This window comes from Thrips palmi, unplaced genomic scaffold, assembly GCF_012932325.1.
Source record: "Thrips palmi isolate BJ-2018 unplaced genomic scaffold, TpBJ-2018v1 HiC_scaffold_19, whole genome shotgun sequence".
Taxonomy (NCBI): domain Eukaryota; kingdom Metazoa; phylum Arthropoda; class Insecta; order Thysanoptera; family Thripidae; genus Thrips; species Thrips palmi.
The window spans coordinates 3514339-3538275 of NW_023144628.1; the positions used below are offsets into that span (position 1 = coordinate 3514339).

The 23937-nt window shown below is 46.4% G+C and overlaps 5 protein-coding genes across 10 annotated transcripts in view; 2 read left to right on the forward strand and 3 right to left on the reverse strand.

Annotated features, from left to right (window-relative positions):
• Positions 1–23: 23 nt before the first annotated feature.
• On the forward strand, positions 24–3531 carry LOC117646485 (nucleolar GTP-binding protein 1). Its single transcript, XM_034387464.1, has 11 exons — positions 24–184; positions 494–664; positions 776–879; positions 961–1044; positions 1113–1266; positions 1405–1647; positions 1752–2082; positions 2160–2365; positions 2460–2735; positions 2818–3042; positions 3142–3531. Exons 1-11 carry the CDS (start codon positions 137–139, stop codon positions 3295–3297), a joined length of 1998 nt encoding a protein of 665 aa, XP_034243355.1. The 5' UTR covers positions 24–136; the 3' UTR covers positions 3298–3531.
• Positions 3532–3680: 149 nt separating this feature from the next.
• Positions 3681–10675, forward strand: LOC117646486 (trifunctional nucleotide phosphoesterase protein YfkN). Of its 6 annotated transcripts, none has more exons than XM_034387465.1 (14): positions 3681–3890; positions 4499–4680; positions 5137–5368; positions 5448–5534; positions 5613–5761; positions 5850–5966; positions 6062–6184; positions 6264–6429; positions 6513–6776; positions 6861–6982; positions 7122–7250; positions 7348–7475; positions 7565–7826; positions 7924–10675. In XM_034387465.1, the coding sequence occupies exons 2-14, from the start codon at positions 4549–4551 to the stop codon at positions 8026–8028; spliced, it is 2016 nt and encodes a 671-aa protein (XP_034243356.1). In that variant the 5' UTR covers positions 3681–3890; positions 4499–4548; the 3' UTR covers positions 8029–10675. The 6 variants fall into 6 exon arrangements, with proteins under 6 accessions (XP_034243356.1, XP_034243359.1, XP_034243358.1 ...); XM_034387467.1 differs by lacking the exon at positions 3681–3890 and adding an exon at positions 3899–4128; XM_034387466.1 differs by lacking the exon at positions 3681–3890 and adding an exon at positions 3899–4075.
• A 94-nt stretch (positions 10676–10769) lies between these two features.
• On the reverse strand, positions 10770–12469 carry LOC117646489 (piRNA biogenesis protein EXD1-like). Its single transcript, XM_034387479.1, has 6 exons — positions 12243–12469; positions 12005–12168; positions 11624–11905; positions 11430–11543; positions 11093–11290; positions 10770–11008 (listed from the first exon to the last, which is right to left on the reverse strand). Exons 1-6 carry the CDS (start codon positions 12454–12456, stop codon positions 10955–10957), a joined length of 1026 nt encoding a protein of 341 aa, XP_034243370.1. The 5' UTR covers positions 12457–12469; the 3' UTR covers positions 10770–10954.
• On the reverse strand, positions 12329–15029 carry LOC117646235 (vacuolar ATPase assembly integral membrane protein VMA21 homolog). The gene is made up of 5 exons (XM_034387068.1): positions 15024–15029; positions 13199–13234; positions 12862–12961; positions 12563–12719; positions 12329–12469 (listed from the first exon to the last, which is right to left on the reverse strand). The coding sequence occupies exons 1-4, from the start codon at positions 15027–15029 to the stop codon at positions 12574–12576; spliced, it is 288 nt and encodes a 95-aa protein (XP_034242959.1). The 3' UTR covers positions 12329–12469; positions 12563–12573.
• Positions 15030–16564: 1535 nt separating this feature from the next.
• Positions 16565–23937, reverse strand: part of LOC117646236 — a 46953-nt gene continuing 39580 nt past the window's right edge. The window contains exons 7-8 of the mRNA XM_034387069.1: positions 20253–20445; positions 16565–16972 (exon numbers count right to left, since the gene is read on the reverse strand). Coding sequence (XP_034242960.1) covers positions 16701–16972; positions 20253–20445 — 465 coding nt within the window. The 3' untranslated portion in view covers positions 16565–16700. The remainder of the gene's footprint in view (positions 16973–20252; positions 20446–23937) is intronic.

The following is a 23937-nucleotide window of genomic DNA, read 5'->3' on the forward strand; positions in this document are numbered from 1 at the left end:
AATAGGATCTACCAATACGGCCCCCTCCCCCTCCCCCCTTACTTCCTTCAAGGACCGGGGCCAACGTGGGCAGGCTCAGCAGACTTCGGTCTGCGGTATTTGTTATTGTTTTGGCATTTTAAATCTAATTTTCATCATGGTGCTGTACAATTTCAAGAAAATCGCCGTCGTGCCAACGGCCAAGGTAAGTTATCCTTGCTAATTCTTTTGATTAATGATTTGGGAAAGTGTTATTGTGTCTGGTGCAGCCTTGTCCTGAGACCATGTGCAGCGAGACAAATACTTTATCCTAGTTATGCAAATACCCCTAGCACATGCCAATCGTAGATTAAATTTTCACAATTTTTAAAGTTATTTTCTATAATGTATGTTATTGATTTAGGGTTGGATGGTCTATTCCTGGATTGCAATGGTTCACATCACGGGACAGGTTATATTAACCTCAACTTATTCGTGCTGAGTTTGCTCATAGTTGATTTGTGGTCTTTTACAGGACTTCGTTGATATCACCCTTTCTAAGACACAGAGGAAGACTCCTACTGTCGTTCACAAGCAATATAAGATATCTCGTATTCGACAGTTTTATATGCGCAAAGTGAAATTTACTCAGCAAAGTTTCCATGACCGCCTTTCTCAAATTATCCAAGAATTCCCAAAGCTGGATGTAAGTATTTTGTTTCCACACACGCAATGTAAATTTGACGGCGATATTTCTTTTTTTAAAATCTGCACTGTATTTTTGTTTTCCTCTTATCTAGTTTTGGCTTTGTTTTAGGATATTCACCCTTTCTATGCAGATCTTATGAATGTCTTGTACGATAAAGATCATTTCAAGTTAGCTTTAGGACAGCTGAATACCGCACGACATTTGGTTGACAAGTAAGTAATTGGATGATTTTAAAAATTGGTGTTGTGACATTACATTTGATGCAATTGATACTATTTTCATGTTTGTTATAGTGTTTCCAAGGATTATGTGCGTCTCCTTAAGTTTGGAGACTCCCTGTATAGGTGCAAAACACTTAAAAGAGCTGCTCTTGGAAGGTATGCAATGTGACTGTCACCTCTACTCAAATCATTTTATCTTTTTCTCACTAGTATTTTTATTTCAGGATGGCCACCATCATGAAGCGCCAGGCTCCTAATCTTCAGTATTTGGAACATGTCCGTCAGCATCTTGCCCGTCTCCCATCTATTGATCCCTACACTCGAACTATTCTCATTACTGGTTTCCCTAATGTAGGAAAATCCAGTTTTGTTAACAAGGTAATTCTATGACACCTAACTTCAGCAAACTGAATATATTGTGAGATGTTTGGTTTCTTTCTTCTCCCCCCCCCCCCCCCCCCCCCCTCTCCGTCTTTAAGGGTTGTTAGCTTAATGTTCTTACTTTTCGCTGTACAGATCACTCGAGCTGATGTTGAAGTCCAGCCTTACGCATTCACAACAAAGTCTCTGTATGTTGGACACACAGATTACAAATATCTGAGATGGCAAGTAATTGATACTCCTGGTATATTAGATCATCCTCTTGAAGAACGTAATGTTATTGAAATGCAAGCAGTAACAGCCCTAGCTCACTTGAGAGCTTGTGTGTTGTATTTTGTTGACTTGTCTGAGCAGTGTGGTCACACCATTGAGGAACAGGTATTTTGATTTCCCCATTGGACATATTTTAAATTGGCAGTTTTCTATTTCTGGCTGCGTTTCCATGAAGAGTCTAAGTGATGCCATGTTCCTTTTTCTTTCAGGTTCAATTATATGAAAGTATTAAGCCACTTTTTGCCAATAAACCTCTCTTGGTTGTTCTGAGTAAGTCAGATATTTTGAAACTCTCAGACCTTCCTGAAGATCGCAGAGAAGCTTTCAAACCATTTGAGCAGGAAGGAGTGCCACTTTTGGAGATGAGCTCGCACACAGGTGAAGGTGTAATGCAAGTTAAAACGGACGCCTGCGATGCTCTTCTAGCATATCGAGTAGACCAGAAATTGAGAACCAAGAAAGTAGACAGTGTGCTGAACAGACTTCATGTGGCAATGCCTGCTCAACGAGATGGAAAGCCCCGTCCACCATGCATACCAGGTTAACTTGCTTCCATTTGATCTAGGTTTCTCATACATGTTCTTTCCTGTTTTTATTTATTTATTTATTTTTTGCAGAGAATGTTGTTGAAAAGAAGAATAAAATGGAGGGTACTGGTAAGACCCGTAAGCTAGAGAAAGATATTGAAGAGGAGCTTGGAGATGAGTATGTAATTGACCTAAAGAAGAATTATGATTTACCTGATACTTACAAGTACGATAAAATTCCTGAGTTCTGGAATGGCCACAATATTCAAGATTTTATTGATCCTGAAATTCTTGAGGTAAATTTAGTTATATATGGATAATTGATAACTGTTAATAATGTCTGTGTCGTGTGGGTGTAATGGAATTTTCAATTTATGTGAATCCTCACAGAAAGTGGAACAGTTGGAGAAAGAAGAAGAACTACGCATTCAATCTGGCATGTATGCCATTCCTAAGTTTGAGTTGGATGACACCATGAAGGAAATTAAGGTCTTGGCCCGAAAAATACGTGATCGCAAAAAGATCATGCGACAGCTCTCTGCTACAAATAATACAACTAAACCAACTACTCCAAGACACTTCCCAGCAAAAGCTAGAGATCGTTCTGTTGGAAAGCTTAGGGATGAATTTGAAAATCTTGGTGTTGATATGTCTGGTACAGAAGAGGTCAGTGATTCTGGTTACTTAGTTGATTTGGCATACTATGTCTGCACTTTATTGAATTCTAATATCTTGCCTTTGACGTCAGGCCAACTTCACCAAAACTCGTGGTAGAGCACGTTCTCTTAATCCTCGCCCTATGCTGAAGAGATCACATTCTGAGAATGCTGAAAGTGGTGATCGGTCAAGGAGCACGTCCAAAGCTCGGTCACTCTCTCGGGCACCAACAAAACGCCTTAGAATGGACTCTGAGGGTCGTGCTAGAAGTACTTCGAAGGTACCCAGGGATGAAATGGGAATTAAGGATGTATTGGTAAGTTTTGTCTTTGTTGCAGCACTATTTTGTTTTCAATGGGAAATTTGCATTTGTGTCATTGAGGGGTATTAATTGGAACCATTCTTTTAATTTTAGATGAAGAAGAAGCTGAAGAAGGCAGCCAAGATGGCTATTGGTAAGAAGGTCAATAAAATGGGTCTCAAGGGTGAGGCTGATCGCTTCATTGGTACCAAGAAACCCATGCATCTGTTCTCTGGCAAACGTGGAATGGGTAAAACTGACAGAAGATAATTTGGGTGTGTTATGCCAAGTAACCCATTCAGTAGATTGTTTATTATTCACTACAGTTCTAAGAACTATTATTTTTCTTGTACATATGACTATGTATTCACAATAGTTTTTGAACTTTGTTAAAATTTACCGAAAATACTTTTCTTTCAATTCTGTGCCCACTGTGTATGAACTGTAGTTTGCTCTGTTTAACTGTATATGTTGTAAAGAATAAACAACTGGCACCGATGAAAACAGTATTGTCAAAAATATCCTATGCCCCATCCTTCTACACACGTAATATAACACAACTGCGGGATGGGGCACCATTTGGTGAACTTTGGACCGCCTCCAACTGCTCAAATCAGTTCAAGTTTGGCGCCCCTGGCCTTTCATCGACGCGAATGACGTCACAGCCGTTGCTTCACAACCGATAGGTTTGCCCTTTTTTTGCGATGGGTATGGCTCCTCGAATGCTGATTTCGTAACTTAATTCTACTTACGATTTTCTTTTATTTTATTCGGCCTTTCGTTGAAGATATGATGCAGTTTGTAAGACTTTGCGTCGGTCGGGGAGTGTGCTAAGAAGGGGGAGGGGCGCAAACGGTGTCAAGGTAAGCTGTCTGCTGCACTGCTGTCTGCTACTGATCATTGAGTTGCCCTGACGGTCATCATGCGTATTGTTATATCAATAATCAAAGAAAGTAAACGAGTCTCGCCTGGCTCCATTGTTGCGTTTCACTCGGTGGTGGCCCGCTTCCTCTGAGGTCAAGAGTGAACGGACGTCAATTCTTAAAAGGCAAGCTATCAAACGAGAAAAGTGTGATCCGTCAAGTGCGTCTTTCAATCAGGGTAAACTATCCTAACATCTATTCGAGAAGGGGTTTCCGTTTTTTGACTGACAAATAATTAATGGCTCCGCGAGTGAGACCTTGCACAGTGTTAGGTTGCGCTGTCACAGCTAATTTTTATAACCTCTACAACCAACTAATGTTTTTAGGCTCACCAGAACTTTTCAGTCTTCTTTCAATGATACTATGCCTGGTTGTGAATAGTCCTTGAAAAAGACAAAATACAAATGGGATTGGGTAATGAACTGCATAATTCGGTCTCATTGTTCTTTCAACAACTTAGTTCTGCTGATGAGTGTCTTTAATCTTGTTACGTGAAAATGAAATGGTTGGAACTAATTCCTAATACCGTCTTGTATTGTGTGGTGAAGGTGGACATCGTTCTTTCCGATTGAGACTCCTTTTTTAAGGCCCTACAAAAATGGCCAGTTTCACTGCACAAGCTGCTATCCGATCAAAGTGGACTGATTTGGTAGAATCGTCAACACCTACATTTGATGTACCAGAGGAAGTTACATCTGGTGTGAAAAATGTTGTTGGGTGGCTGAAACAGGTTAAAACGATTTTTATATTGTTTTGTCTGCACTCAGCCATTCTTTTATTTTTGATGAATTTTTGTTTGCTACTACTTTTTGGGCAACAATCCTGATTCTCGTGCTTAGTAGAAAGAATGCCCTTTGCTAGTATGATGTGTTTAATTTGCACACTATGGCTTTAGCTCTGTTAGCGAGCACAAATACAAACTACGCATAACTATAAATAATTTATATGCCTTTAATGTGTTTTCCATTTAAATTGACTATTTATGATTTTGTTTTATGGTCCTTAGTTTAAGTTAACTGAAATCTGCTCCTAATAAGCCGTGAAAGTGCAGAAAATTTTGCTCGCTTCTTTGCAAGAGCTGTTGAAGCTTAGCTTGGTTTGCCTGACTATATTTTACAAAGATATTTGTCAACAAGTGATGTTATTAGCCAAAGTCCTGCTTATATTTTATCTGTTAATTTTACAGGCCTCTCTGGAAGTAAGGCAAGCTGGCAGACGCACTCTTAGCCAGCTTTCTAATACAATGGGTGTTCCAAACCAAGCTCTAACTCTTATACATTTCAATGATGTTTACAATGTGGAATCAAGGCAACAGGAGCCTGTTGGAGGAGCGGCTAGATTTTGCACAGCTGTCAAATCTTTCTCGCATTTGCAACCTCTTGTATTGTTCAGTGGAGATTGTTTCTCTCCCAGTATGTGTAAGTAGATGTTATGGGAATCAATGATTTGTTCTTTTCTATTGAACATTCACATTTCTTATATTATTCATCATTTCAGTGAGTACTTACACAAAAGGAGAGCAAATGATTGATGTGCTGAATGAATGTGGTGTCCTCTGCTCTGTATTTGGTAATCACGAATTTGGTGAGTTTCTTTTAAATATCCCTTGTAAAATAAATTCTTCAATCCTTGCCATAATAACATTGTAATTTGATCTGACAGATTTTGGACTGGATGTCCTTTCTCAGTGGGTGGCAAGGACTAAGTTTCCCTGGTTGATGTCCAATGTCATTGACAATGAAACAGGTAGACCGCTTGGAGACGGTAAAATTACTCATGTCATTGACTGGAATAACAAGCGTATTGGTCTGGTTTGTACTTTTTTTGGTTACTATTTCTTAAAAATTCTAAAAGCAATAAAGTAGGCTATGGCTTTATTTTTTCTGTGATGGTTTACAGATTGGCTTGGTGGAGCATGAATGGTTAGATACTATTGCTACTATCAACATTGAAGAAATCACATTCATTGACTTTGTGGAAGCAGGTAGAAGACTAGGATCGCAGTTAAAGCAAGAGGTGTGCTGTTTGATATCAAGTTAAATTCTGTGTCTAATGATATAAATATATATACCTTTTAACCAAGTTCAATATCCATACTCTTATTTATTCAGGGATGTGACTATGTCATTGCTTTAACTCACATGCGCACACCAAATGACAAGAAGTTGGCTGAAAATGTGGATGAGATAGACCTCATTCTTGGCGGTCATGACCATGTTTATGAAATTCTTCAGGTACTGATTTTAAGCTGAACAGTAATTTACGAGGCATTTTATAATTTATTGATGGCGACCTTTTTACATTTGTTCACAGGTCAATGGACGATATGTTATCAAGAGTGGTACAGATTTTCGTCAATTTTCCAAGATTACTCTAAATTTTGAAGGTAGTGGTGTGGTTGTTACAACTGAGGAAGTTAATGTTACATCTGCTTTTGAGGAAGATCCTGTGGTGAAAGAAGGGCTGGAGAAATTCATAAGTGAGTGAGAACAAATAAGAAAGATACACTTTTTCACTATTTCAACATGGCCAATTTGTTCATTTTGCTGTCTTATTCTTCAGGTCAAATTGAGGGGAAAATGGAGGAGGTATTAGGCAACTTTTCAGTGGAATTAGATGGACGCTTTTCCAGCGTTCGCACCCGGGAAACTAATCTGGGCAATTGGGTATGTGATGTGGTTCTTGCGGCCACTGGAGCTGACTTGGTTATCATAAACTCAGGAACGTTGCGTTCTGATATGATACATGAACCTGGCGCATTCACTCTTGGAACTCTTACAAGTATTGTCCCTATGAGAGACCCCCTTGTTGTTTTGGAAGTAACAGGCAAGTTTTGACCGTAATAATTATGAAAATAGCTTAAGGTTTACTTAAAATTCATCTTGAGCTCATTTAATAATTGCCTTTCAGGACAAGTTTTATTAGATGCTCTAGAAAACTCTGTATCGGCTTATCCAAAACTAGAGGGCCGATTTCCTCAAGTTGCTGGTGTATCTTTTGCCTTTGACCCATCCAAACCCCCTGGTAGCCGGGTAAGTTTCACTGTTTCTTTATTTGGTAATTTTTGTAATGATTTTAATCAAATAGATCATTACTTTTCATTTTATGTGATGCCTAGTACTTACATAATTTTACTGAGTCCCTGTTGTGTTTCTTTGATTTAATTTATAGGTGGATCCTGAGCTTGTGAGGATAGGTGATGAATACCTGCAACCAACCCAAACCTACGCTCTTGCTACAAAAATGTACTTGCATGGTGGTAGTGATGGATACACTATGCTGAAAGATGCCAAAGCAATTGTGAGTTTACTGTATATTTAAACATTTTTATGCTGATTACTTTCACACAAAATTAAACTTTTATTTCTAAATTCAAATTTTTTAATAAAATCTTTAGATGGATGAGGAGGAGTGCCCAGAGCTTGGTCTGGCTATCCAGAATCATTTTCAAGCCATTAATATGCGCCTGGGGAAAACTAATCGACACTCTAAACATCGGCAGAGTCTTGTGACACTTTCCCGAAGGTGCGCCGTAATTTCTAATCTGACATTGTGTAAATACCCAAATCTATTCTTATGTTAAACTTTTTTTTGTCCCCCTTCCCCTTTTGCAGACATAGTTTGGTAAAAACGCTAGATGGTGATTTAGATGGTCCAACACCATTACGGCGATCAAGTACAATTGGAGAACATGGACACACAAACCACTCCTCTCATTCTACCCATGGCATGTGTCATGGTCCCTTACATGTCCATCCAGATAGAAGGTCCCCTCGCAGTCATCTTGTACGAAGAGCTTCCTTAGAGGATCTGGAACAAGAGAGCTGTGAGCTTTGTCCAAGGATAGAAGGCAGAATTGTTAAGTTAACTGAAGAGGTAAGAATATAAGAACTTTGAACAGTATTTTCATTTGATGGCTGGTAATTTTATTAGATAGATACTCTTAACATTTTTGGTTTTGTTCTGTGTTTAGAAACGTCAGGAATTGTTGTTGGAACGACAGCGAGCTGAGGCTGATTTTGTTATTGAAGAAGTAGAAGATGAGTCTTCTCCCCAGGGAAGTATTGACCGTTCCTAAGAAGTTGCAACTTAATTATTGAAAAGCCCAATTAATGATTTATTCATCTTTGTAGTTACCATGTCTCTAACTTTATTTTGTTCCTTAGTCATATTCCCTGACATGCACTCATGTTTCCTGTGAGTCTTGCATATTGTAAGATGTACTAAAATATATACACACACACACAAAAAAAAAAAAAAAAAAAAAAAAAAAGGATCTTGTGAAACTGTATTAAGAGCAGATTGAAGAATTTTTTCAATGCCTTCATCTGTTCATGTATTTTGATGAGCTTGTTTAAAGCCAGACGAATCTTGTGTGTTTCAATGTATGATATTTTTCTTCATACTCATACTAAGTGCTCACACCTACCAATCTTTTCTATGACTCAGGTGAGTCTTAGGACTAATATTTTCCCTTATTTACTAAACATGTGTTTCTTTCTATCATCCTCAAAGTATTACATATGATGAGATCTCTTACATATTAATTGTATGTGCTTTCAAACTTAAGAGCTATATTATGTTCCTTTCTTTATTAAATCTTTGGTTTGACATGCCCATTTTAGAGATGGTTTCCAAAACAAATATATTAGTTGTGGTGTATTTGGTTGTTGCTCAGATTCCTGGTCCATTTACAATGATAAGCGACGATTTTAGCTCTTCTTCAAGATTTAAGACTTTGACTACTGAATCTCTTCTATTTCTTCCTATCACTCAGTGTTTATACGCAAAGACAGTCTTTAGGAAGAGCAGCATTTATTCTGCCGTCCAGCCAAGTATAGTTTCTTCTTTCATAGGCCCTAAACTTAAATATTTTTCCTTGTGCTATGATGGGAACATGCTGCTGTTTGTAAAAGAGTTTCAAATAATTTTAATTTTCTTTTAAATGTATGGGTTTATCAAATTTTGTGTCACAACCCATTTCTCATATTCATTATAACATCTTTGCATGAGTTAAATAATGTTTCATATCATTGTTATGTTCCAGTAGAACTTTGCAAAGTTTAAATTTTAGCTTGAATCTCAATGACCTAACAGTCTTCCATTAATTTCATTACATTGGTTCACTTCACTCAGATTCTCAACAATGACTGTTTGTTTCATCCTCCAAATATTACTATTAATTGCTCACCTGCCGTACATCTTAATGCCTTAAGGTTCCAATTGTTACTGTCTCTTTGATGCTTGACGTCGTTTATGAGATCTTTTCAGAAAAGAATATTGTGTGACATATTTGCTTTTAGTGCCCCGTTCTAGGGAGTATGCAAATTTTAACCATCAAGACATGATGTTTAAACACAATTTCTTTTGTAAAAACAAGGCCTGTGCAAATGGAGGCTGTGTAAGCCATGTGTTTTGGCACCACTGGTATCTACACATTATTGTTTTGTTTTTGTTGCATGCAATGTCTTAGTCTTTTAAAATCTTGTTAAGAAATTTGTTAATACTGTTTCTTAGTTTGTTCATATAGTTGCTATCTGCAATGAAAGGTTTTAACTGAAAGTTGTTTGGTCTTTCCAATTAAAGCATTATCTTTTATTTTTGATGTGCTCTCGAAGTCACCATCAGTTTGTAGTGTTTGATTACCCCAACATTGCTGTGTGTAACTGTTTGGCCTTATTGTGTATTTGTATGTATTTTATTGTACAAGGCCTACAAACATTTAGGTCTTTCTCTTCTGATGTGCAGCTTCTAAATCTCTCACAGCAGCTTCAGAGAAAGTTGTAAATATGCTATTTTTATTGTTAGCTTCTCTAAGATAAAGCTATGTGATATTTTTAGCCATTTGCTTTTTGCAATTTTAAGCACTTACTATGGTTGTGTTTGAACAGTACAAATATTTTTTTTCCTGTGAGTGGTCCTGTCCAGCAACACTGGACACACTAAGTGACCTGGAAGGTCTAGCTGTAATATTTAAGCACCTCATCAGAAAATGGTGAACTGCTTAATAATTTATGTGGAAAATTGCATCTATTCCTAACTTCATCTTGAAAGGTTTTTGTTGTTATTTTTAAGTTAATCTTTCAACCAAGAGGGAGGGGGGATATCCATTCTAAAGACTGCAGAAAACTCAAAGCTTCAATGTTCGCACCATTTTTCTATTCAATAATGCTGTCTTTTTCTCTGGAGCATATCTCAGTTCAACTAATGATCTATTTATAAAGTCTGCTGCTGCTGTCTGTCCCATCCGAGTACGCAGGTTCCTCTATGACGCAGGGTCTCTAATTCAGTGGGAAAATAATTTGATAAAAACAATATATTATTCATGCTAAACTAAATGCTTTTGTTGTGTAATGTTTCCTTTCTGCTTGATTGTTTAGAATGTTAATTGAGTTAAAGCAAACCAGAGAGAAAAAAGTGTCAGGTGTAATAGGCATTATGGAACCATTTGTAAATGTAACGCACAGCTAAATCATGGCTACAGCCATTTCTCACCTCCCTAGATATCAAGCTTCATATCTGCAGTATTTTCATGCTGCTTTACTATGCTGTTCATTACCAGGCATAAGGATAAGAAAACAAAATACTGCAATGACAACCGTCAGAAGATAGTATTGTTCAATAGATCACACACAGCAATAAAGCACCTGGTTCTTTCAAAGTCCCCTTGTACAACAATTATGATTGCAAGTCCATTAAAATTTATGTTGACTCTGACTTTATAGTATACTGAAGCTTCATTTAACCCTACTCCCTAACAGACCAATAGACGATGGTCTGGAAGTGCAAGGACAGCTTTAAGAATCAAGAACTAACAAATAAAATGCAAGCACTGAGCTGTTCAATTTATTACAATAATCTTGTTTTACATGATTGTGGAATGTTTAAAACCTCTATTTCATGGGAGAAGGAATTTAAAATATAATTAGATAATCACTTTTATCTGGTTCAAGGGAAAGGAAAACAAAATGATGGAGGTGGAGCAAGTAAATTTTGAACAGAACTCATAATGTGCCATTCAATGACTGCATTTCTTGTGGAAATTTATCTTGTCGAGTCTAGAACAGACAGTGCCCAATGAAAACTCTATTTAACCACTATAAAACAAACTTAAGAAGAAAATATATGAGAACAACACATACCAGAGCAATGCGTACTTGTAAGTCATCATCAAGGCTCCTCACTGTGTTTAAATATGTCTTGCATAATGAGTCAAAAGGACCATATAAGGCATCATCCAGACGTGGCTTCAGCTTTCGAAGTAAGGCAACTTTCCAAGCAGCAGCTTCTGCCAGGCCTTCTTCAAGAGGTCGTCGGCGCCAACGATCCAAATCAGCAACCTAAGATCAAAAATTTCCACATCAGTAACATTGGCTTAGTGAAAACTATAATGAATTGCCTATCACAGGGATGACTCTTGAAAAAAATAATAGTCTTAAAAAAACAACAACAAAAGAACACATAAGCTCTCACACTCACCTGAGTTTCACAAACAGCTTTAGGTAAGTTTAAATAAATAGAAACGAGGTCCTCAAAATTGGCAGATGATGGAGGGTGACCAGAACTATTTTTAACTACAATAAAATGGCATGCCTAAGGATAAGATAAGAAAAATCATTAAATGTCCAAACTCGTTAGAAAGGTTTAAAAGAATCAAATGCACAAATACTAACATGAGTGTCAAAAACATTTCTTAGATTTATGGAATACTTGTGTTTTAAACAGTCAGAAAGCAAGCTACAATTGTGCACGACTTTCAAGATTCTGTTGGATTCAAGAGTTTTCTTAAGAAAAGAGCCAGCTGCCTTGAAAACAGTTGACCCCAGATTCACAATGTCTACTAAAAAGACTGTGCTGTTAGTGGCAACACCCAAAACTGTTATATGTCCAAAACGGCCTTGATTTGATCCCTCTCCTGTCACAGCAACGCAGTCAACTCTTTCAATGGTTCTCACCTGCAACAAAAAAGTGGTTCAATAATAGCAAACACAAGAAACACCACAAACCAACAAATTTTAAAACATTGCACATGTAGGAACAAGTCAGTTACACACCATTTCAGAGAATGCTCCATCAATTTGATTTACAAACACTAAGTCTTTGACAGTTTCTTTAACTTTCTCGTACAAAACCCCGTCTTGCTTTGTTATAGGGCTGCTTGGTGCAACTGCTTGATCTGCTGTATTTATCATATGATTTTCCTCCTCCAGGCTGGCAACTAACAGAGGGAGAAATGTTAAGTCTCTGGGAGAAATAAGAGTGCTCTCCAGCATAACATAAACCACAACTTACTTTGTAAAATTTCTGCATGTTTGAATTCAAGTTGCTCAAATGGTGTTCCATGATGTGGAATGAATGATACGTTTGTAAGTATTATTGCCTTCCTGACTGAATTTGAACGGCTGAATGTCCCTTCAAGACTTCGGTTGTCTTTCAGTGTAATAAATAGTTTTTGGCCTTTAACAAACTCAGGAAATTCATTGTTTACAGCCATCTTATTGTTCATACAAACCTAAAAGCTAAGAGGAACAGAACAGGTACACTAATCAATTTTTAAACCCACAGTAACTATAGTTTTAAAACTAGACTGGTAGTTAAAGTTGGTATCTTACACAAAAACTATTTAATCTTGCTTGGCAGGTTTGTCAGGCACTTCAGTTGGTTTAGAATACGCCTTGAAAATGTACATTCCCAGAGCAACGTGAAGCATTACTACTGCACACAGAGCAGCACTAATGTTAGCCGTGGTACTTGCAAGGCTTAGTATATCTGAAAAATTAAACAAATATTGAAAAAAACTCTCAAGAATGAAGCACAAACCTTGAACAGCTAAGATATTCCAACAATGTAAAGTGAAGACATGCAATTCTACAAACTGCACAGAAAAGACGTTATTAATGAAAAAACTTACCCTCAAAGACATATTTGGATGAGAAGAATGTAACCACGGGACTTACAATGATTAACAAAGAATAGTAGAGAACTACTCCAAAGATGGACAGATCCGTATCCTGCAATGAAAGAAACAACAATGAAATAAATAAAACTGGAAACAGGCTAGTCTCCTGGTGGATATTGAATATTCCTGCCCGAAGTTGAATCAGCCCAAGAAAATGGTTAGAAATAAACTATCACCAAAATTAAGAACAAATTCAATGAGAGTTACTTTCAGGAGCAGTTTAAGTTTGTATAATCCCTTTAACCATGCTAATGTAACACCTGCAGAACCGCTAAGACCGAATCCTAACCTTCAATCCTGGGCAATAATGTACACAATGACGAGACTAATACATCTATATCCTTACGCGAGCAGGCTGCATAACGGCTGGAGAAAATTGGAACGATTTGGGGCGGAAACGCGTTAAATAAAGTAGAAACTCCACAGAAAAACAAAGGTTAAAGCGGCTGGGCACTGACGATTTAGCGGACACAAGCAGCGGTAGGTTTACGACGTCACATCACATGATGACAGGGCAAGGGGGAAGGGGAGGGGGAGTGAAGTAAAAAGAAAACAAGAAAACAGGCTGCTGCCAACCTGACAACGGGAAAGAACACAAATTTTAAGTTAATTAAGTCTCAATTCTGCAGCTTTGATTTACGACTATTTTCAGCAGTCACGCAATTCCACAGTTGACGTTTTGCCTCATGAAAAAATCCTTTCAGGTAGAAGAGAGGACATGGGAAAGAGGGGAGGGGGGGATCGACTCCTCTGTGGCCTTCCCTCAGGTCATTTTTGTTTTGTTTTGCAAATACTTGTCATGTTACTCATTTTACATTTTCGGTGGTCCGACCAGCCCCTCTCCATTTCAGTGAGTATTGTGCTCCGGGTTCTTCAGTATATCTGGGTTGGCCTTGAGTCATAAACTCATGAACATATGGTTGGAACTGAGGAAATCACAAGACACAGCAACTCAGAGCACTTTATGTTTTAGAGCATTTTATTCAGTTTCTAAGTACAATAAATATAGAAGAGTTCGATTTGTATCACTGTTAAAATAGTATAGCAGATTTTTTTCGGGGGCAATTCACGTTAGCACTATGAATGCGACTCTCTACACGTATAAGTACACATAAATTATTTATTATTTATCATACCTGTACATAAGACAGACAGAAGAGACTTAAAAAAAAGATACAAAAGAGGTGGAACATTGATGACCTAGAAACTCTCTTTTGGAAAATTCCTTTGCACATTTTTTTCATCACATCTCTCAGGGTCAGAGATCAGCGTCAGCTCGACCAGCGAATTTGACCTCGGAGCCTGACCCTTCCTCTTTGAATTAAGAAAGTAAGAGAGTACTGCTGGCAAATCTACAGAACAAAAACTCGAATCCGCATGTGTGGCACTGACCAGCAGCAGCATCCATACGGCCAGCATATATTATTTTTCGAAGGAACGAAAATGGCCATCGCACGTGCATCGCGCCCACCATGCGCCCACGCCTAAGTTCAACCCACTCGAGCCGCAGCGGCCCTAGACGAGGAGGTCGATACAGAGAGTAATCCTAAAAGTATAGAAATTGTTTCAAGTAGAAAAATACACTATGCTAGACTGAACCGAGCGCGGCGAGACACGGAGAAGGCGGAGCTCCGCGGGGCTCTCTCCAACCGGCACCCCGGCCTCCAGAGTCAGAGTGTCCGGTAGCCCGGCAGGGGGAGGGGGAGGGGACCCGAAGGGTGACGAGGGTGACCCGAAAGACCACAAGCCAAGTCCGCCACTTCACGTCAAACGTCACCAGGAGGAACCAGATCGTCCGGCCAACCTGCCACTTTGCAAAAAGGAGCACGCCGCAGCGCACGCAGGAAAATGAATTCTAATTTTTTTCTTCTTTTCAATCTTATGTCTACGTACAAGTTTTAAATCATTTTCACCGTTTATTTTACTATGCAAGAAGTTATTTTTTAATTAGACCCAAGGAGAACGTGACCGACCGTTACGATCCGTTCTCCCGGGTAAAAATAAAACATGATTTATTTTGGCGGGAGGGGCCTAGGATGTTGTGCCGGTCACCCTTCAAAAACAACATCTACAAACATCACAGAAAGCACACACAAAGCAAGATAGATGCTCACAGACATTACGTCACGTTATTTACGTATAGTTAGGTCGATCGACCGTAACGGCGTAATACTAAATGTATGTACAAAGAGAGTTGAATCAGTTCTTACAACGCTACAGAATAGGCCAATGAAACCAACGGCGGCGCACAGCGTACCGCCCCGAGAAGCTCCGACAGTCAGTAAAACACACAAAAGGTACGTCCATTAGAAAATAAATATCAGTCCGATAGAGAAGCACAGGGAAGAGATTTGGCTGCGATACAAGCCAAAGACACTAGCCTCGCAGAAGGGAGGATGACCCCGAAGGTCATTCCCTGCAGGGAGTGCTCTGCACTGCTAGAGCAGTATACATGAAGGGGAAGACCGCGACAAAGATGGTTGCGAACAAGTCACACAGTGTGCGAGCCAAACCCCATCAACAAGCCGATCGACGCGACATACTTCAGAGCGAAGGGGTATGCACTCGAAAAAGCTGTGACCCGACGCAGTCGCCCGCAGCGATATGCATACAAAAGTCGTACGTAACACTCATGTTTGTAGATAAACACCCCCACTAACCAGGTATATGAAGACTCTATGAAGAGACTACAACACTCGTAGGTCAGCCACTACTGCTTCGTATCACCGTGTCGTTTGACGAGAGTCTTAATTCTAACTTAAGCTAAAGACAGACACCCTAACGGCCCATGCGTGGAAATGGACCCCTTCAGAAGCACATCATCAACTATACACAAAAACTAAACAGTAAAACTCCACACAAGGCACGTCCCTTTTTTCTAGGCAAGGAGTTCACTTCCACGATACTCAAATATTTACAACAACAAAATGCCAATGGAGTTATTCGAGATGGATGGCACGAAACTCGTGTTTCTCCTCCGGTTTCTCGATATTCAATATACTGAGAGAAGAGTGAAATCGAATGGATAGTCAGACCTACCCAAGCCCAATAATGAACCACTGCTACGGCACACAAAAGAAATATCTAAAAAAGACCATGCGTAGTGCCAAGAGAGGACCGCCAAGCAGGTCCAGCGCTTCTTTCTCTAAAAGACCGAAAACGTGCCACTCGGATGGACCGTTGGGTCGTGATTCTTTAGGCTCGACTCGCGGCGCTTCAACCAATTATTTCTATCCTGTCAACAAGGCTATTTCTAGATTTATTTTTTGGGCAATAGCGCTTCCGGCGAACTACAGCAGAGAGGCACTGTAAACCACTTGCCGTTTCGAGTCAGGGTTGTCTGCCTGTTGGTTGTTGAAAGTGTAAGACGAGCCCTGTCGGGTCCCGCTTGCGCCTCTTGCTGTCGAGGAGACTCACCGCTGGCAGCATGGCTGGCGGCGGGTTCGACAGGTTTCAGTTCGGAGTACAAGGGCGAGGGGCCCGAAAGGCCGAAAGGAGACGCTCAACCCGAGGCGGCTATGTCGCCAGGCAGGGCCGCGGGCGGGCCGTGGGCCGGGCCATGGGCGGGGCCGTGGGTGGGGCGGGCGGCGCCGGGCCGAGGGCGTGCGTGCGAGGACGCGGAGGCGCGGGCTCGCCGTGGGACCTACACTCTACACCCAGGTCGCCGTCGACGGTTCCACGCCCCCCAGGCCCCCGGCCCGGGGCCGCAGTCAGACGAACACCTCGACGGAGGCGTCTTCGGGGACGTCCTGCAGGTCGCCGAGGGCCGCGCCGAGGGCGGACGGTGATTCTCAAAGCACGTGGAGGTTCTCGCAGGACTTGGACTTGGAGTCGTTGAGGCAGATCTTGTGCAGGATCTCGCGCGCGATGTTGAGCGACAGCGACGTCCTGGAGCCGTGCAGGCGGCTGGCCGTGGAGCCGCGCCGCTGCCGCTTGCGCTCGCGCGTCGCCCGCAGCCGGATCTGCTTGAGCACGCCCACCAGCAGCTCGTCCACGTTGTGCTGGATGCCGGACGACGTCTCGATGTACTTGCAGTCCCGCGACGCCGCCAGCGCCTTGCCGTCTGCAACAGAGGAGAAGAGCGCGCTCAGTGGACGCCTCGCGCCGCCATGCAACAAGCTTCAAACACAATTCTAGAGCGGTGGGCAGTGTTGCGCCACCGACCGACGGGCGGACAGCCTCGAAGCCTCGCAACCTCGCCACCGAGAATGCCGTAAAGATTGAAAATAATTGCGCACGGACTCCCTCAGCATTGCCACGGCACTGCGACATAGCCTTGACCCTTGCGGGCGAGGCAGCGAGTCAGCCTGGCGCCCACACTGTACACGTGCGATGGGACTATAGTCTGTCTCAGGTCGGAACGAGCCTGGCGAGGTTCACTTGCCTCCTCAGCAACTGCAGCAACACCTCTGAAATGAAAAGGGACAGACCCTTCGCAGCGGGGGTCCGGCACAGGCCGCTGCCACCCTCAATAGCAGGTAGCCGCACTACCGCTGCAACAACGCGACCGTCTCCAGGCTCGTTCCGACCTGAGACAGACTGTAGTCCATGCGGCCTCGCGTCATGCGTGTGCAGGTATGTGCAAGTGTGTGTGTGTCTGTGAATGTGTGCGCGCGCGCGCCTGTCATTGCCTCCAATTGGGGGCGAACACGGCGCGCTGTTGGACGCCACAAAACGCGCCGCCCAATGCCGTCCAATGCGAAGCAATGCGAAGCCTCGATGGGGGCAAAAGCGCACCGCGCGCACCCCGCGCACCGGGCCCGAATCGGAGCCTCGCTCGGCCACCCCGGCGCGCAGGGAGAGGGGGACGGCCTCCGTGGCCAAGCGCGGCGCAGCGCGTGTCGGGGTGGCGGTAATCACCTAGAGAGGGTTGCTGCCTCTGCCTGGCGGGGCGAGTGGCGAGGCCTCGGGGTTGTTCGTCCCCCGGCGGCCGAGCGTCCCCCGGTGCCTCGCAGCGTCGCAGCGCAGCGGCCGTGGCAGCGGCCCCGCCCTGCGAAGCCACTTGGTCGCTCTGTCTCTGTCGTACTCATAGGGTGTCCCGTAGGGATCCCGCAGGGTGCGAGAGAGACAGGGCATCGGCCCCGGCCCGGCGGACGGCAGGCTCGGCCACCTGGGGACCTGGCCGTCAAAACGTCACGGCGTCACGACGTCACGGCGCCACGGCCCGGGCGAAGCGCGAAGCAGCAGGCTGCCAAGCGGGCTGCAGGCCGGCGCTGGTTAGAGCACCATTAAACATTCACCGCGTGACGCACCGGGAAAGTACCAGCCCCGCAGAAGGCGGAGGAAGGGGCACAAAAAAGATAGAACTGAAAAACAAACAATCAAAAAAGAATCCACGTATTGACGAGCGGCGGTAGGATTCCGACGTGTTCACCAGTTTCCCAGCCCACTTCTCTGCATATTTTGTTGGTAGTGGGCGGAGGCAGCGGAGGCAGCGGAGGCAGCGGAGGCAGCGGAGGCAAGGCTACCTGGTTGGGAGTCGGGCGCTAAGGTGGCGCTGCGAGCCACAATATCAATTAAGGCGGAAAGGGAATATATTAAAAGGGCGCAGAACACGCCTGTGAGGCGAAGAACCGCCGGCGGCAGCAGAACGGCGCCCCAATGTTATTCTTCCAGAGCACGGGGCTTACAGGGGCTGAGCCCGCAGCGCGCAGCCATGGCGCAGCCCATGGGCTGGAGGCTGGTCCGGCTAGTCCGGCCGAGGCCCGGCCCGCCCAGGCCCGCCTGCCTGCTTCCGCCGCTCCGGCCCGCTCGCTTGGCTGCGTCCCGGGGCCGGGGGCGGGCAGGGGGCGGGCGGGGGGCGGGCAGGAGCCGGGGATAAGGGAGCGCGAGGATGAGGTTTGCCCACCATAACGTAGGGCACGGCGCGGCACGGCGCGGCACGGCGCGGCGCAACCCCCACACCTCCATTGTGCGCCGTGACCGTGGCGCGGCTCGGCGCGGTCCAAGGCCAACCCTTTGTCACGGTGCCCTGCGCGGCCTGCGCCGTGCGTGCCGTGCGTGCCGTGCGTGGCCCCGAGAGGAGCTCGCCGACTTCCCATTTTTCTCTTATCTTTTCGGAATGATGTCACCCTGCCTTCCCCCACAGCCCCCGCACGACCGCCGGCAGGCCATTGTCTCGGCGCGGAGGAGCCTGAGCCTGTAGCAAGCCTGTAGCAAGCCTGTAGCAAGCCTGTAGCAAGCCTGTAGCAAGCCTGTAGCCTGCCCTCTCCGTCCGCACGGTCCCCACCTCCCCGGGGCCGCGAGACTACTTGAAAGTTTCAACTTGTCCTGACAGTGCCTGGCAGCCTGGCAGTCCGCGCGACAGATTCAATTCCCCCAATTGTACGGGCCGACCGATGGGCCGCCACTGGTTGCGTCGCTCTGTCTCCCTCGCTCTCATGGGGCGTCCCGGAGGAGCGCGAGAGAGACGGAGCGACGAAGCACCGCCCCCCTGGACGCGCCGCGTTTGCCGGCAGTGTGCCGAACGCCCCCTTCCACTCGCTTTTTAAAGTTGTGCCTTTCTTTCTTATCGCGCAACAGTACAACGTCAAGGGGAAAAGAAAAGACGATATTCGGGGGAGGCTTTCTCTGCCTCCCTGCCTCGCCCCGGCAGCCTTGGCGCCGCTAGGCGCCGCTAGGCGCCGAGCGTCAGGTCCGTGGACACGACACAATTTGTTCGGGGCGTGGCGGGGCGTGGCGGGGCGTGGCGGGGCAGCACGGGGCGGGGCAGCGATTTATTTCTTTCCTCCAATAAGCCGGGGACCCTTTTCCTGTTTGCGTTTATTTTTTCGATTTGGAGATCACGTCCGTGACGCGGCGTCCGTCATGCAGCGCCAAAACAGCCCCATCTGGGGGCGACAAAGTTATACTGGCGCGTCCCTGCACCCTTTCCAAGTCAGCAAAAACAAACGAAAACGCGAAAACGAAAACGCGAAAACGAAAACGCGAAATCGAAAACGCGAAAACGAAAACGGAATCGCCGGCGCGGCGACGCCTAATAGAGAGAGAGAGAGAGAGAGAGAGCGACGCTCAGGCAGAGGGAGAAGGCAGAAAGAATATTGGAACGGCCTCAATGGGGTCGCCGAGGAGAGGCAGCGAGCGTGATGCTGCTGGCGGGGCGGTCCGAGGCGGTCCGAGGCGGACACTGCGGACGGCGGACGCGGCGCGACGTGCAGGGCCGTAAACAAAAGCGCTAAAATACCAAGTTGGGGCGCTATGAATAAATTTACATAGTTCGCGTGTTTTGTTGCTGTTCTGGTGAGGGTTCTGTCGCTCTCACTTCGCACTTACGGCGTGAAATCAATTTGAACGCGCGCGCGCGTGTGTGTGGTGGCCCACACGGCAGGCCTTGGGGTGCTCACCGTTGGTGGAGATGGCTCTGGAGCGCGCCAGGTCCACCTTGTTGGCCACCAGGATGACCGTCTTGTCCTGGGTGTAGCGCTCGCGCCACAGGTAGTTGAGGATGTCCTCGGCCGTGCGGAAGGACTCCTTGCTGGTGATGCTGTAGACCACGACGCAGGCGTGCGGCTCGTACGTCGACAGCGAGTTCTCCGCCTGCAATCAAGAAGGGTTGCGGTCAAAGGGCGAAACGGCTTGCACACAGTGTGCACACACTCTCCCACCTGAAAAGGGCCGCACTGTTAAGGAAATCCTACAGTGAGGATCCGTTTCTTTGGGCCCCTAGGAGGAGCCCAGCAGTCGTGCTTTGGGAGGTAAAGAGAGAGAGAGGGGGGGGGCAAGCTTCCCACGCACCTGTTGCACCGGCAGCGCAGGGCCACATCTGGACCAAGAGCAGCCAAGAGCAGGGGGTCCCTTACACTTTGTAAAGTTTCGGCGTGTTTGACAGTCGTTTTTATCGGCAGCCTTTACGGCCCCCACCCCGCCCCGCCCCGCCCCGCCCCGCCCCGCCCCAACCTGTCCCCTTCCAGATGGCGAGGACCGCGTTCATGCCGCCCGACGAAGGCTAGAGCACTAATCTAGCCCTCTACGCGACACCCCCAACCCGAGCGACTTTTTATGCCATCCGTGTGGGGGGTGTCTCCCGGGCGTGGGGTATCGACGTCGCCATCCTCCGCGTTGCGCAAGCGGCGCCGACCCCCGCGCGGGACAGGCCAAAGTGTGCCCGGTTAAAGCCCCTGCGACGCAGAGCATCGCCGAGCACGCCGCGCAGCCCGAGGGCAGCCCGAGGGCAGCCTCGCCGCGGCGTGGCGCGTTCCTGGAAGCCACGGCGTGGCATTGTTCCAGCCTTCACGTGCAGGCCCGGTCGGAGGGCCAGGCAGGCCAGGCTGCAGGGTGACGTCACCCGCGAATGGCCGCGACGAAGAGGCGGTGACGCAGGCTCGCCGTGCTACGGTCGTGCTGCTGGCGCGGCCCTGGCGTGCCGCACGGAGAGAGAGGGAGAAAAAGGAGGTGGTGGCGGGTACAGTCGGTGGAAAAAGTTACTGGAGTTTGTGGACGAGTGAGTTGCGCCGTGGCCCCGAGAAGTGGGGGTGGCGTGCTGGCGGGGCCAAGGGCTGGGCTGGGCCGTCCCCATCTGTCAGGCGCCACGGCGGCCAAGCCAGGCGAGGCCAGGCCAGGCGAGGGGCCGCGGTAACGATACGGGCTAATGGCTTGCTAATGCACCTGTACCGTGCCGGCCGTGCCAGCGCTGCGGGGGTTGGGGCAGCGCCTCGGAGGGTGTTGGTCGGCCCTTACGGACGGCCCCTCGGCCCCTCGGTGTCGTTTTCACGCCCCTCGCCATCTGTGGACCAGGGCGCACACCGTGAACCAAGCGACCGCGCCACGGAGCGCCCGACGGAGCGAGGGTAGGCAGTCCCGCGGCACAGCGGCGCGTGGAGCGCAGGGCGTTGCCTACTGCACGGGCGCTCCGTTGCCATTGCCATTAAGGGCCAGACCACACATGATCGGATGCCATTTCGGGTCCGACACATGCTCGCCTGCACTGCAAAACGAGACTAGAGATTCGGGGTACGGAAATATTTCCGGAAAAATTGGAAATATTTCGGATTTATTTCGGAAATATTTCTAAGGCCTCGGAAAAATTGGAAAAATTGGAAATATTGATTTTTATTGTTGTATTAGCGGTTTAACCCAATATCATGCATTATTTACGACACTTGCATAACTTACGACTCATTTACGGGCTAAATGAATGTCAGTGTTGTGTATCTTGACTCATCTAACGTCTGTAAGTACATAAACGTAGGAAGAACATTTAGAAATGCACGGATCATGTTTTTCCAATGGTCAGGACTCTTTTCAAATTTAAATGAAAATGGCGCGAATACTACTCAGAGTCGTCTGAAGTCGAGTACGAGAGGGCGCAGCGCGGGGTGCGGGGAGGAGGGAGGTGAAGGAGGAGGGAGGAGTGTGTGTGTGGTGTAGCGGGAGCGAGGCGAGACAAAGCAAGCCAAGATTTGAGGAAGAATCCTTCCGTTTATGAGTTCATGACTTCAGCTGAGGAACAATGGGTGACCAGGTCCTCCAAAAACTAAAACTTTGTAATTCCAGACTGTCTGTAACTCGAAAATCTGTATAATTCAAGAATAAACTTTAATTTATTTGTTCCAGATTTGTTTTTCTTAATTCCAGTAGAACACTCAAGATTCCAACTAAAAACGCCTGAACTTAAAAGAAAAGTCAATATTTCCAATGTTTCCCTATTTTTCCGAAATATTTCGGAAATATTTCGGAAATATTTCCACCATTTTATTTTTCCGGAAAAATAGAAACTCTAAACGAGACAAAGTCGTCCTTACTAGGGCGACACGTTATGCCGGCGGAGATGGCGGAGCGAGGCTGGCCGCGCAGCGCGAAACAGGCAAAGCGGTTGGCCGCGCGCCGCGTGCGTGGTTCGGTAACGAAGCGGCGACACGCGACACGCGGAACGCGCTCGGTTTACCACTTGCTTTTCTAGCGCCGCTCACTTTGTTCTCTGTTGCTGCAGCGCCTTTTGGCACACAATACGCCGCGCGCGCTGCACTGTTTGAACACGATCTGCGCGCAGCGGCGCAGCACGACGACGAAACACAATATTTCACGCTGCCCGCTCCCCAGCATGGCTGCCTGGCTGCGGGGCTGGCTGCGGGGCTGGCTGCCTGCCCGCCACTCGACCCGGTCCACAAACTGCTGCCCTCAAACTCGCAGTGGCCGTTGGATTCTTGGTTCGTATCCCGCAGCCGTTCCGCGTCTGCTGCGCCCAGCCATTGCCATTGTGTGACTCCGTCTCTCTCTCTCTGTCTCGCTCCCTCTCGCTCCCTCCTGGGCCGGGCCGCCCTTAATTAGCGACAACATCAATTCGGCCGGCCGTCCAAGTCCGCCGCGCCGACCGCAGCCCCCCCCCCTCCCCTCCATGGGTCCATTATGCAGGGACGGGGTGCAGGCCGCCTGGGGAGTTGGGGGTGGGGGTGGGGAGGGCCCCTGGGTGAAGGCAGCGAAGGCATGCAAGGGCCTGGAAAAGTGGCACAGGCCGGCCCGGCTCGGCTCGGCTCGGCAGGTCCGCGCCAGCGAGAACGAGAAAGAGAGAGAAAGCGTTTCCCAGCGCAATAATCTTTGTGCCCGGGGATGAGCAAATGGCGCGGAGACAGATAAAAGGGAGGCTCTCTCTCTCTTTCACTCTCCGTCTCCTGCCTCTCTCTGTTCTTTCCTGCTGGGCGCGCTTCATTCAAATGGAACGGGCAGGACTCGGGCTCCGCAAGCTTTTGGTTTCATTTGGGTTTCACCCTCGATATGAATTCCGTCGACTTTTCCACGCGCCTCAGCCACGGGCACCGACGATAAAGCGAAAGATTTTTTTCCCCGTTGCTTTGGCCCTGGCCAGCACTGGGCACTTGTGGCGAATTCGACTTCTTCCATCGCCTCACCTGCAAACCCCGTCTCGACAGACAAACAGAGGGCTGCCGGCCCCACTCATTATGCTGCGGAGGCCGAGGAAACATAAACCGGCTGAAAAACCCACCGCGGTAATGACGACTTGGGCCGTGGCGTGGCGTGCCGTGCCGTGGCGTGGCGTGGCGTGCCACAACGGCTGCGGCCTCTGGCGGCCCC